Raw genomic sequence first — 12,245 nt, 5'->3', positions numbered from 1 at the left:
CAGGACAGAGGGTCACTCTCAGGACAGAGGGTCTCCCACTCCCAGGACAGAGGGTCACTCTCAGGACAGAGGGTCACTCTCAGGACAGAGGGTCTCCCACTCCCAGGACAGAGGGTCACTCTCAGGACAGAGGGTCACTCCCAGGACAGAGAAGGAGATTTTCCCCGATCCTAAAGGTGGGGGGAACGACCCCTTTTGGGAAAGTGTGAAGGGGGCGGTATACTGACACGAGCTGTCATTGGCTGTGTTGGTGAAAAGTAGGATCGGCTACATGTTCGGAGCCCTGTGATTGGCCGCTGTGTGGAGTCGCGGCTGTGATTGGTTCCTGGAATCTATGAATGAGCCGCACCTCAGGCTCCAGGATTAAAACCGCGGAACAGCAACAGAGACAGAGCGATACACCGGGGATTCCGGATCAGAGCGGGAGAGGATCCCCAGAGGGCTGCAGGGATATCGGGCAGAATGGCCACAACCCGAGTGATCCCGGCTCGGAAGGTGCAGAGATTCATTCGGAGCAGCGGCGGCACGGGCAAGGAGCGGGAGCCGGGTAAGCACCGGGTACATCCCCGGGGGTGGGGGGAAGGCGAGGGGGTTAGATCACGGCGGGGGGGGGAAGGAGGGGGTTAGATCCCTGGGGGGGGTGGGGAGGAGGGGGGTTAGATCCGGGGGGGGGTGCGAGGGGGTTAGATCCCGGGGAGGGGGGGGGAGGAGGGGGGTTAGATCCGGGGGAGGGGGGTGGTGGTGGGGGGGAGGGGGGTTAGAGCACAGGGAGGGGGTTAGATATCTGGGGGGGTGGGGAGGAGGGGGGTTAGATCCGGGGGGGGGTGCGAGGGGGTTAGATCACGGTGGGGGGGGTTAGATATCTGGGGGGGGTGGGGAGGAGGGGGGTTAGATCCCGAGGGGGGGGGGGGGAAAGGAGGTGGTTAGATCACAGGGAGGGGATTAGATCCCGGGGAGGGGGGGACAAACAATGTGTTTGCTGGGGGAAGCTCTGTCCCTGTGGGGGGTGAGGGGATTGCCCTGGGGGAGGGAGTGTGTGGGGGGGGTTGGGGGGAGTGTGGGGGAGTGTGAGTGGGGTTGGGGGGAGTGTGGGTGCTGTCGCTCTGACCCTGATGGTGATGTCTCTCTCTCTGTTTTCCCCCCCCCCCGGGACAGGCCGCCCCCGGTTTGCGGAATGCTATGAGCTGGGCCCGGTGCTGGGTAGCGGAGGGTTCGGCACGGTTTACTCGGGCAGCCGCCTCTCGGACGGAGCAGCGGTGAGTGTCTGACGGTCCGGGCTGGGGGGCGGGGGGCTGGGGGCTGGGGGGGGGGGGGGGGGGCTGGGGGCTGGGGGGAGGGCTGCGGCTTCCCCTGTCTAACTTCCAGAGGAAGAGTTAGATTCTGGTTCAGCTGCAACATTGAGAAGACATTCGGGTAAGTGGAGCAGACAGGTTGGGAAGGCGGTCAGCATGGACTGGTCGGACCGAAGGGTCTGTTTGTTTCCCTGCTGTTTGACTCTATTTTGGGGGGGGGGGGGGGGGGAGAAAGAGGAGGGTGGGTGAGTGGTGTGGGGGTGACGGAGTGAGCAGGGACTACACACCATGCTGTCTCATATTAATGCGAGTCCCTCCCTCTCTCTCTGTCCAGGTCGCTATCAAATACGTCTCCAGAGACAGGATCACCGACTGGAAGCTGCTGGTGAGCATCTCCTCAACCTTCTGACTCTAGGCTCAATGTGGCTCAGCACTCTGCCCAACGGGGAACCTGAGAGAATCTCACAGGGTGGGCTGGAATAGGGACAGGGATAGGGGATACCTTCAGCAGTAAGTCCTAGGTATTCTATTTGGGGGTTGCCATTCTTGAAAAAAATGCCCCCTTTTATCCTTCTGTCTTTCACTTGTTAGCCAATGCTATATTCATTCTGATCTACTACCTCCAACACCATGTGCTCTTATCTTATTAAGAAGTCTAAAAGTGTTCTCAAAATTGTCTCCGTCTGTGTCTCTCTCTGTTCTAGTCCCACCTGCTGCTGGGTGAGGCTGGAGCATGTGGCTCTGAGTAAGGGCTGTGGAGATATGGACCACGTCTGGCAGAGCCTCTCTTAGGGAGGGATGCAGGGTTTGTCGGGTAGGATAGAGGGGAGAGGAGTGTCATCTCTGGGGATAATGGTGCCTGGAGTCCTCCCTTGAGGGTAATTTAAGGTTAATGTCCTCTATCTTGCAAAAGGGGGAAATTGATAAGGATCTAATTTGTCTGTTTGGACAGAATGGCTCTGTGGTCCCTCTGGAGATCGTGCTGCTGAAGAAGGTGTCAACTGGATTCCGAGGGGTGATCCAGCTGCTGGACTGGTATGAGCAGCCTGATGGCTTTCTCCTGATCATGGAGCGTCCGGAGCCAGTGCAGGATCTGTTTGATTATATCACGGAGCATGGTGCACTAACTGAGAACACAGCCCGTGGTTTCTTCAGGCAACTGCTGGAGGCGGTAGAACACTGTCACTGTTGTGGAGTGGTCCATCGGGACATCAAGGATGAGAATATCCTGGTGGATCTCCGCACTCACGAGCTCAAACTCATTGACTTTGGATCTGGAGCATTGCTACAGGATACAGTGTACACAGATTTTGATGGTAAATATCCTCTCTCTTGCACACTTGCTTTCACATGCTACAACAGCTCAGTGTCACTGCGTGAGCCTCTAAGTGTACAGTCAAACCTGCATTGTGTTGTGTTGCAGGTACCCGTGTGTACAGCCCCCCAGAGTGGATCACCCATCATCGTTACCATGGCCGCTCAGCCACAGTTTGGTCACTTGGGATTCTACTGTATGATCTGGTCTTTGGAGACATCCCCTTTGAACAGGATGAGGAGATTACACAAGGAACTATCCCCTTTCGGCGGCCTCTTTCTGCAGGTGTGTCTCATTCTCTGCTTGATCAATTGAGTCTCAGTTTGAAATGTACAGAGGATGCTTGTGTTTCTTCTGCTTGCTGTCCTCCGTTCTCTCTTGTTTATCCAGCCTTCCTTCTAATTTTTAGCAATTCTCTCTCCCTTGACTCTTCTTCACTAAAGTGATTTCCACCCTCTCCATGCACTAGGGATGTACTTGGATTCCTGGTTTGGATTTATTAGTGACTGTGTCTATTTTGTCAGCAGCATTGCTGCCACACTCAGTCAGCAGCACATCCACATCCCACAACATCTGAATGTAATGAGCTTCCCACTCTCTCACACATTGTCCAGTAGTAGCAAAGGAGCCCACAGTAGCTATGTTTACAATGGGTCAACTCCTCACATTGTGTTCACATCTGTCTCACACACCTTTTTTTTCTATGTTTTAAGGTAGAAATTGATAGATTTGATTGTCAGTGGGGTGAGTAAATGTTAACCAGTCAGACTGTATTGATAACAGTAAGCTGGATGGGTTGAATGGCCTATTCCTGTTCTTGTAATCTGACCAGTTCCTTTGTTTTTGTTTAGAGTGTCAAGATCTCATCCAGTGGTGTCTGTCTCTCCGGCCATCTGATCGCCCAACACTGGACCAGATCCTGTCTCACCCATGGATGAAGCAGGGCACTGAGGAACTGAGTATGAAGAGCCTCGAACTATCAGACAGCTCCAGCCATGAGAGTTTGTGATCTCCTGGAGCCTTAAAGCTGAGTCTAGGCAGCAGACCATGTATGTTACCTATCGAGGTAGCCCCAGCAGAAACTGAGGGCCACCAACCCTCGAGGTGAACACCAGGGCACAGAATGATGCCACAGCAGAAGACTTATTGGCATGGGGACTGAAGTTAGACTGTTGGCATTATATAGCCAGAGGGCTACTTGGAACACTGGACTTTTACTAAGGACCCCTGTTGAAGGGGACAGTGACTAGTGGGTACAGGCTCATCACCAAGAGGTCTGTCACTGTATAACACACAAGAACAGTACTGGTGGGGACAGGTCTGTCACTGTTACACTGGGGTACTGTACTGGTGGGGACAGGTCTGTCACTGCATAACACTGGGGTACAGTACTGGTGGGGACAGATCTGTCATTGTATCACATGGGTACAGTACTGGTGGAGACTGGTCTATCTCTGGTAAGACTGATCAAGAAAAGTCTCTATCATTTTAACAAATGTAATGGTTTATTATGTAATGGATGTTGATGGGATGATAACTGTTGCTAGGAACACAGGTTACTATGGAAGAAGCTGAACTGTGACTTCAAGTTTAATGACCAATGTTTTTGTGTAAAATTGGAAATGCTCAGGGTTTTTAGTCCTTTATTTCTCCAATTATTTATTTTTTTATTGGTAAATGTTTGTTTACAGTGCTTTAGCAGCTGTAGTGAGCTCAGATGGTGACTTAACGAAAGCCATAATCTGGAAGATTCCTGTCCTTTTGGGATTCTGGCTCAGGGAACACTATTCCTTCTGGAGCTCCTGCCTTCAGCACCATCCAATCATCCTTGGGTGTTTGGCTGGGATCTTGCTATGCCTCAGTCATTGCTGACACTTGTCCAGAATGCTGAATAATTGATTTGAGATAGAGAATGTTGACATTATACAGACCCTCTGGAAAGGGTATGGCCTTGCATTTGCTGGGTGCAGACTGTAAAGTGTTGCATTGAGATTAATTTCCTGATTCACATTATGGTGATGGTACATTTCAGGGGATCAGCGTGGTGTTCTGCAGAGATTAGCTACACTAAAATCACACACTATCTTGTGAAGGATCTGCCAGATTGAAATTAATATTTTTTACTTTAGAATGGTTAGCCTATTTATTTAATATTTAAAATTGAATTCCTTTTGTGTATGGTGTTCTGCTCTGATGTTTCAGCAGAATAAATTTTCTATCTTAAAAAAATGTAATTGTTTCAACATTTGCATTTTGACTGTAAACTATCTCCAGTGATGGGGTACAGAGCTCTGTTCCCCAACTGCCTGTTGCCTCCATAAAGCCAAAAATTGTGAAATTATGGCAATTGCTACAGCTCACTCAACATTTTGTCTGTCTGTCTCTCTATTCCTGCCTGTGACTTTGAAAGAGCTACTCCATTAGTCTTTAAATTCCCTTCCTGCAACACTGTTCCATAGCCCTGTAAATGCTTGCTCTTTTATTATTCCTTCGAGTCCCTTCTGTAAGTATCAGTGAACCTTTTTCAGGCAGCACATCTCAGATCACAACTCACTCCATCAAAAAGCTCTTTCTGACTCTGTTAAATCTGTGTCCTCTAGTTACTGCCACTGCACCATGGGACTGGAAACCGATTTTGAAGAATTATAGTTCTGGAGTACATTCTCAATCTTGGGACACTAAACTGTTTCAATGCACATTCTTAACCACTCAACAATGCATCTGTAATTCACTCCACCCCATTATTACAGTGCTGATTGTAAGCAGTAGGTATGAGTATCAGCAGATTTGTGCTACACTCTCCTGACACCAAGCCTGATTCAGAATATGGTTGGACTGTAGAAGACTGATACCCACACCAGCATGAGCAGCTGATTATTCTTGGGATTTTCTGAGGTTGGAGGTTACCACAGGACAAATTAGAATGTTTATATTCCAGATTCCTCCCTTAAGTCATTTTCCCAAAAAAAAATGAAGTTGCAAAGCGCTTTAAATAAAGTTCTGAATGGTGCTACATAAATGCAATATTCACAGGGCAGGTACAGCACTGGCACTTTCAGCTTTAGCATGAGTTAAACCAGATTCACTGAAGGGCATTTAAAAGTTACAGATGACATCTCATCTGTTTGTGGTAAATCAATGCCAGGTTTTTAATTCTTCAGCTAATACATTTACAGGAAAGGTTTAAGTTACCAGCCAGAGGCAGTCATTGGTGGAAAAGTATGGGAGGGTGGCAGGACAGAGGGGGAGTGAGAGAGAATCAAAAAGGCAGATGGGTGGGGGAGGAGAGGGAGGGAGAAACTCAGCAGGTTTGGCTACAACTGTGGACAGGAAATTGGAATTAACATTGAGTCCTGTGACCCTGCTTCAGGACTTGGAGAAAAATGGTCACAGTGGATTGGGTACAGTCTGTCTGCTGCGTTTGGCTCTGAATGTATTTGGAGTTTTGTCTTTATCCCAATCCTGAGTTCCTTTTAAAAAGATTTATGAATTTGGTATCTGAAAAGCTAATTGTTTTTGTCAGGGTTTAAGCACATCTGAAATCAATACAAAAAGTTTACATTAAATAAAAGTCAATATAACTTCCAAACTAAAAACCATTAGTTAACTAGGAGTAAATTACTGCAGATGCTGGAATCTGTACTGAAAACAACAAATGCTGGAGATCACAGCAAGTCAGGCAGCATCCATGGAGAGAGAGCAAGCTAACGTATTGAGTCGAGATGTCTCTTCTTTAGAGCTGACTTCAACTCCTGCATCAGAGCTCTGATGAAGCCATCTAGACTTGAGACATTAACTTGCTTTTTCTCCATAGATGCTGCCTGACTCGCTGTGATCATTCATTAACTAAAAGATTGCAAATATACAGTTACTGCAACTCTGAGAAACAGTCACTACAGTCCCATTCAAGGAAATCAGCCTGATTTAAATTATTGATGCTGTGACAGCCTCTGTCTCACTTCTCCTACCCCCCCACCCCAACCAGCCTCTTTACCCCAATCTTTCCACTCCAATTAGCACAGACACAAAAATTAGCTAGACCAGTGAGAAAACAGTCAGCAAACTCATCCTGCAACAAGACAATTTAAATTAAGATAGCTCAGCAATGAATGTAAATGTCAGAATTGGAAGGCAGTTTTGTTACTGGGTTGGAATTTAGGTTCAAGTGCCTTCAAGGCAGGTGAGAGTTTCAATTCTATTTAAAAGTCAAGAAATAAAATCTTTGTTCAGTAAAAGTTCCCATGAAGACCATAAAGTATTGGAGCAGAATTGGGTTATTCAGCTTGTTGTGTCTCTGTACAATCATGACTGTTATATTTCTCAACCTCATTTTCCTGCCACCTATCCCGTATAGTCCGTACCTCTGTTCTCCCTACCAAAATGTATCCCATCTGTCACTTCTTTGCGCACTCTCCCAGCCTGTCCAGGTCCTTCTGCAGCTCCCTGCTTCCTCAGCACGACCTGTCCCTCTGTCTATCTTTGTATCATCTGTAAACTTAGCAACAATGCCCTCAGTTCCTTCATCCAGATCATTAATGTATAATGGGAATAGCTGTGGTACCAATATTGTACCCATCCAGATGTCTTTTAAATGTTTAAATGTTGCAATTGTACCAGCCTCTACCACTTCCTCTGGCAGCTCGTTCCATACACCCTCTGCATGAAAAATCTGTCCCTTCGGTGCCTTTTAAATCTTTTCCCTCTCACCTTAAACTTATGCACTTTAGTTTTCCCCACTGTGGGAAAAGACCTTGTCTATTTACCCTATCCATGCCCATTGTGATTTTATAAACCTCTGTAAGGTCATCCTTCAGCCTCTGATGCCCAGCCTATTCAGCCTCTCCCTATAGCTCAAACCCTCCAGCCCCAGCCAGCATCATCTTCATAAATCTTTTCTGCACCCTCTCAAGTTTAACAACATCCTTCCTATAGAAGGGCAACTAGAATTGTACACAGGATTCCAAAAGTGGTCTCATGAATTTCCTGTACAGCCGCAACACGATGTCCCAACTCCTGAACTCAGAGTTCTGATCAATGAAGGCAAGCATGCCAAACGCCTTCTTCACCTCCCTGTCTACAGTTCAAGGAACTATACACCTGCACCCCTAGGTTTCTTTATTTGGCAACACTCTCCAAGACCCTACCATTAAAAACTATAAGTCCTGCCCTGGTTTGCCTTACCAAAATGCAATATCTTGCATCTACCTGAATTAAACTCCATCTGCAACTCCTTGGTTCATTGGCTCATCAAATCAAGGTCCCATTGCACTCTGAAATACTCATCACTGTCCACTACACCATCTAGTTTGATGTTATCTTCAAACTTGCTAACTATGCCTTTCTATTTTTACATTCAAATCATTGATATAAATGACAAACTGCAGTGGACCCAGCACCCAAACCTGACAAAATGTGATTGCATCATATTCAAACACCATTCTACAGATTTGAGCATATTAGCCAGAGTGAGTCCCGCACAGTTGGAGAGTCAGCGCTGAATGAGTACCACGTTGTTGGAGGGTCACTACTGAGGGAGTGCCGCACTGCCGGAGGGTCACTACTGAGGGCGTGCCACACTGTCAGAGGGTCACTACTGAGGTCATGCCGTACTGTTGGAGGGTCACTACTGAGGTCATGCCGTACTGTTGGAGGGTCACTACTGAGGGCATGCCGCACTGTCGGAGGGTCACTACTGAGGGTGTGCTGCACTGTTGGAGGGTCAGTGCTGAGGAGGTGGTCACTGTCGGAGGGTCAGTACTGAGGGAGTGGTTACTGTCGGAGGGTCAGTGCTGAGGGGGGTGGTCACTGTCGGAGGGTCAGTACTGAGAGAGTGCTGCAATGTCGGAGGGTCAGTACTGAGGGAGTGCCACACTGTCAGAGGGTCACTACTGAGGGAGTGCTGCACTGTCAGAGGGTCAGTACTGAGAGAGTGCTGCACTGTCAGAGAGTCAGTGCTAAATGAGTGCCACATTGTCGGAGGGTCAGTGCTGAGGGAGTATCGCACTGTCGGAGGGTCAGTACTGAGGGAGTGCTGAACTGTTGGAGGGTCAGTGCTGAGGGAGTGCTGCACTGTCAGAGAGTCAGTGCTGAGGGAGTGTTGCATTGTCAGAAGGTTAGTACTGAGGGAGTGCCACATTTTCTGAGCTGCTGTTTTTTAGGTGAGAGATTTAGCAGATCCTGCTGCTGCTCAGGTTGATGTTGCTTGTTGCAAATATTTGGAGGAACAGGAATGGAGTTGACCCCTGTTTCTTAAGCAATCTTTATCCCTTCAAACCAAACAGACATTACTGGAAAAGCTCAGTAAGTCAGACAGCATCTGTGAAGCGGAATCAAAGTTAATGTTTCAGGTCCAGTGAGGAAGGGTCATGAGACCCAAAACATTAACTCTGATTTCTCTTCACAGATGCTGCCAGCAACTTCTGTTTTTATTTCTGATTTACAGCTTCCACAGTTCTTTCAGTTATTATCCCTTAAAAACTGGTTATGTAGTTATAGTGACAGTGGTGCTTCCATGGAATCCTGCTGTGTGCAATCTGGCTATCCTGAGTTCTGTAAACCACCTTCTTCCATTTCCTTGCCTTTCTCTAGTTGCACAGTGTTAACTATAAACTCCAGGGCAACATTTGGACGTTTCCTGTGGAGATGGCTGCCCTCTGCTGGGAGAGGCTACACTCCAACGAACCTAGGATCTAGATGAAAGTGGCTACTGCAGATGCTGGAGATTAGAGTCGAGATTAGAGTGATGCTGGAAAAGCACAGCAGGTCAGGCCGCATCCGAGGAGCAGGAAAATCGACATTTCAGGCAAAAGCCCTTCATCAGGACCTAGGATCTGCCTGTGCTCACAGGGAAACTGGGCAAACTACACTCACAAACTCTTGGTGAAGTCTGATCCTTGTCTTCACCTCCTGTTTTCACCTCCAGATGACTGTCTGCTTTAGGAGAGTAGTTGTTGAGTTCAGACTGACCCCTCCCCGGGTGTGGGTTGAAGGTCTTTCTCTCAGTAAGTCTGTGACAGCTCACAGTTTCATCTAGAGTCTGGGCTAGCCTCAGTCACTGGCAGTCCATTGTGGGGACAGGAATCAGGATAGCAACATCTAACTGGGATCAGAGAGCAGTAATTCACTAAGACTTTTTAGACAGCACCTTCTAAACTCACGACCACTTCCATATAGAAGGACAACAGCAGCAGATATATGGGAACACCAGCCTCTGCAAGTACCCCACCAAGCCACTCACCATCCTGAATTAGAAAAATATTACTGTTCCTTCACTGTCTCTGGGTCAGAATCCTGGAATTCCTTCCCTAAGGGCATTGTGGGTCTACCTACAGCACATGGACTGCAGCGGTTCAAGAAGGCAGTTCACCCCCACCTTCTCAAGGGGCAACTAGGGACGGGTAATAAATGCTGGGCCAGCCAGAGACATCCATGTCCCATGACTGAATAAAATAAATGTGTCACAGGCATCAACTGGTCAGGTTATTTTGATCGTCACTCAGCTGTGGCCTTACGATGATAACTCAACCCTTGGCCTCTGGCCAGTTGACTGGGGTCTGTGGCACTGTGATTGGTCAGTAGAACTCCAGGCTCCAGCCAATACCAGTGGAATTGACAATCATAAACCATTGACATCACAGGATTTTAAGATCACAATTGGCTTCACACACCAAAGAGAGGCCTCTTTCACCATTGGTCAGTCAGTCAGTCCTTTCATTAACTCATGTGATGCTACTCCCACTCACTGAGGTACTTTTTGAGATAGAAACATAGTAGATAGGAGCAGGAGGAGGCCATTGGGCCCTTTGTGCCTGCTCCACCATTCATCACCATCATGGCTGATTGTCCAACTCAATAGCCTAATCCTGCTTTCTCCCCATAACCTTTGATCCCATTTGCCCCAAGTGCTATATCTAGCAGCTTCTTGAATACATTCAATGTTTCAGTATCAACTACTTCCTGTGGTAATGAATTCCACAGGCTCACTGCTCTCTGGTGAAGAAATGTCTCCTCATATCCGTTCTAAACGGTTCACCCTTAATCCTCAGATTGTGACCCCTGGTTCTGGACACACCCACCATCGGGAACATCCTTGCTGCATCTACCCTGGTTACTCCTGTTAGAGTTTTATAAGTCTCTATGGGATCTCCCCCATTCATCTGAACTCCAGATGAAATGAGCAACAAAGGCCATCAGTCCAAGTGGTAGGTGATGATGCAGCCACCGATTCTCCAAAACCATCTGTGTAAAGATTCTTTTGTTTTTATCTCTTCCCACTCTCACAGATCCTTATTTCCAATCCAGGTTCCCTTGTTACTGATAAAGATAAAAGATTCAGTTCTGTGTTGCTGGGTCACTGGATGGAGATGGGAAGGAGCCCAGTGAGGGCAGTGGGGTGAGATGAGAATCAGTTGGAGGGTGTTATAATAGTAGAGGACTAAAAAAGTATCAATAGGAATTCAGGGTCAATAAGTGCACGGTGATGCAGTTAGTCAAGCTGAAGGAGGTAACGACATGGTGACTGGGGCAAAAGCAGGGGGATGTTGGAAATGTGGTCAAATCCAAGGCTACAGCTCCGGTTTACAAAGTACAAGGTGAAAGGAATTTTAGGCTCGTATATTGTTAAAGCTGAGAGATGATGTTGAGCTTGTATGAGCTCAGTAGGCCCTCAGTTAGAGTAATGGGTTATCCATGCTATAGGAAGATTGTGAAGGATTTACACAGGGTCTAAGCCAGACTTATGACCACCTGTTTGGAATGAGGAACTACAAATATTAACAAAAGACAATAAAAACTGGTTCTGTTTCCATGAGAACACCACAGGTCACATGACAATACGACAGAAGTAGGGATCTGGTGAGATGCTCCTTGGAGAGTGAGTGCAGACTTGATGGGCTGAATGGTTTCTTTCCATACTGTAGGGATTCTATGATTCTGAGTGTTTAAAATTATGATAGAATGGGACAGAATGGGGAGAATAGATTGCTTCCACAGGATTACACAGTGGGACCATGGATAGAGGATTAAATGTTCAAAGATTTACAACAGATATCCCCACACAGAGGCTGTGAGATTCACTCCCAGAGTGAGATGGAGATGATGATAACACTAAGAACTGGATAGAATGGGATTGAAGGCAAAGTAGGTGAAGGGAGACAGAAAGTGTGTGAGTAAGTATGATTGGGCCTGTTTGCTGGTGTGGAGGCTGGCATAGGTTGCATAGGTTGCATGGCCTATCTCCTTGAACTGCCCCAAAGATACTGACATTTTGAAACTCATCAAGGCACACCGCATCAAATCAGCTGACTCAACACAGATTGGTCACACAAACCTCAGGCACATGGAGCTTCATGGGATGACTCGCTGAGTTTTTTTCACTTTGGAACTGCCTTTGTTAGAATACAGTCCATGGCAGAGAGATCCAATCCATTCATGGCCAGGCTTATTGTGAAGAAAATGCTGAATAACCAGCAACTGAGTGAAACAGAGAATTGGTTAGTGAGTTAGCGGCTCAGTAGGGAGGAAGTTAACAAGCTATATCTGATTAACTGTGAATCTCTAACAGCTCAGCACTGTTGTACCTTCAGAAAATTAAATCCAAGTTTGCATAATTGGAATAAAGCTGTACACAGCTGACTGCT

General features: G+C 47.3%; 1 protein-coding gene across 1 annotated transcript; it reads left to right on the top strand.

The window, feature by feature from the left end:
- Positions 1-382: 382 nt before the first annotated feature.
- LOC140483543 (serine/threonine-protein kinase pim-3-like) lies at positions 383-4,928 on the top strand. Its single transcript, XM_072581731.1, has 6 exons — positions 383-547; positions 1,156-1,256; positions 1,627-1,677; positions 2,245-2,608; positions 2,716-2,892; positions 3,459-4,928. Exons 1-6 carry the CDS (start codon positions 463-465, stop codon positions 3,614-3,616), a joined length of 936 nt encoding a protein of 311 aa, XP_072437832.1. The 5' UTR covers positions 383-462; the 3' UTR covers positions 3,617-4,928.
- The last annotated feature ends 7,317 nt before the right edge of the window (positions 4,929-12,245 follow it).

Source organism: Chiloscyllium punctatum, chromosome 12 (assembly GCF_047496795.1).
Source record: "Chiloscyllium punctatum isolate Juve2018m chromosome 12, sChiPun1.3, whole genome shotgun sequence".
Classification (NCBI taxonomy): Eukaryota; Metazoa; Chordata; class Chondrichthyes; order Orectolobiformes; family Hemiscylliidae; genus Chiloscyllium; species Chiloscyllium punctatum.
The sequence above is the reverse complement of the archived record's forward strand: the minus strand, read 5'-3'. Positions and strand labels throughout refer to the sequence as shown.

Bases quoted from the DNA above. Each gene is read 5' to 3' on its own strand.
- LOC140483543 (XM_072581731.1), top strand. From the start codon at position 463: ATGGCCACAACCCGAGTGATCCCGGCTCGGAAGGTGCAGAGATTCATT. The intron at 1,678-2,244 runs GTGAGCATCTCC...CTGTTTGGACAG, and splicing joins TCACCGACTGGAAGCTGCTG to AATGGCTCTGTGGTCCCTCT. The intron at 2,609-2,715 runs GTAAATATCCTC...GTTGTGTTGCAG, and splicing joins AGTGTACACAGATTTTGATG to GTACCCGTGTGTACAGCCCC.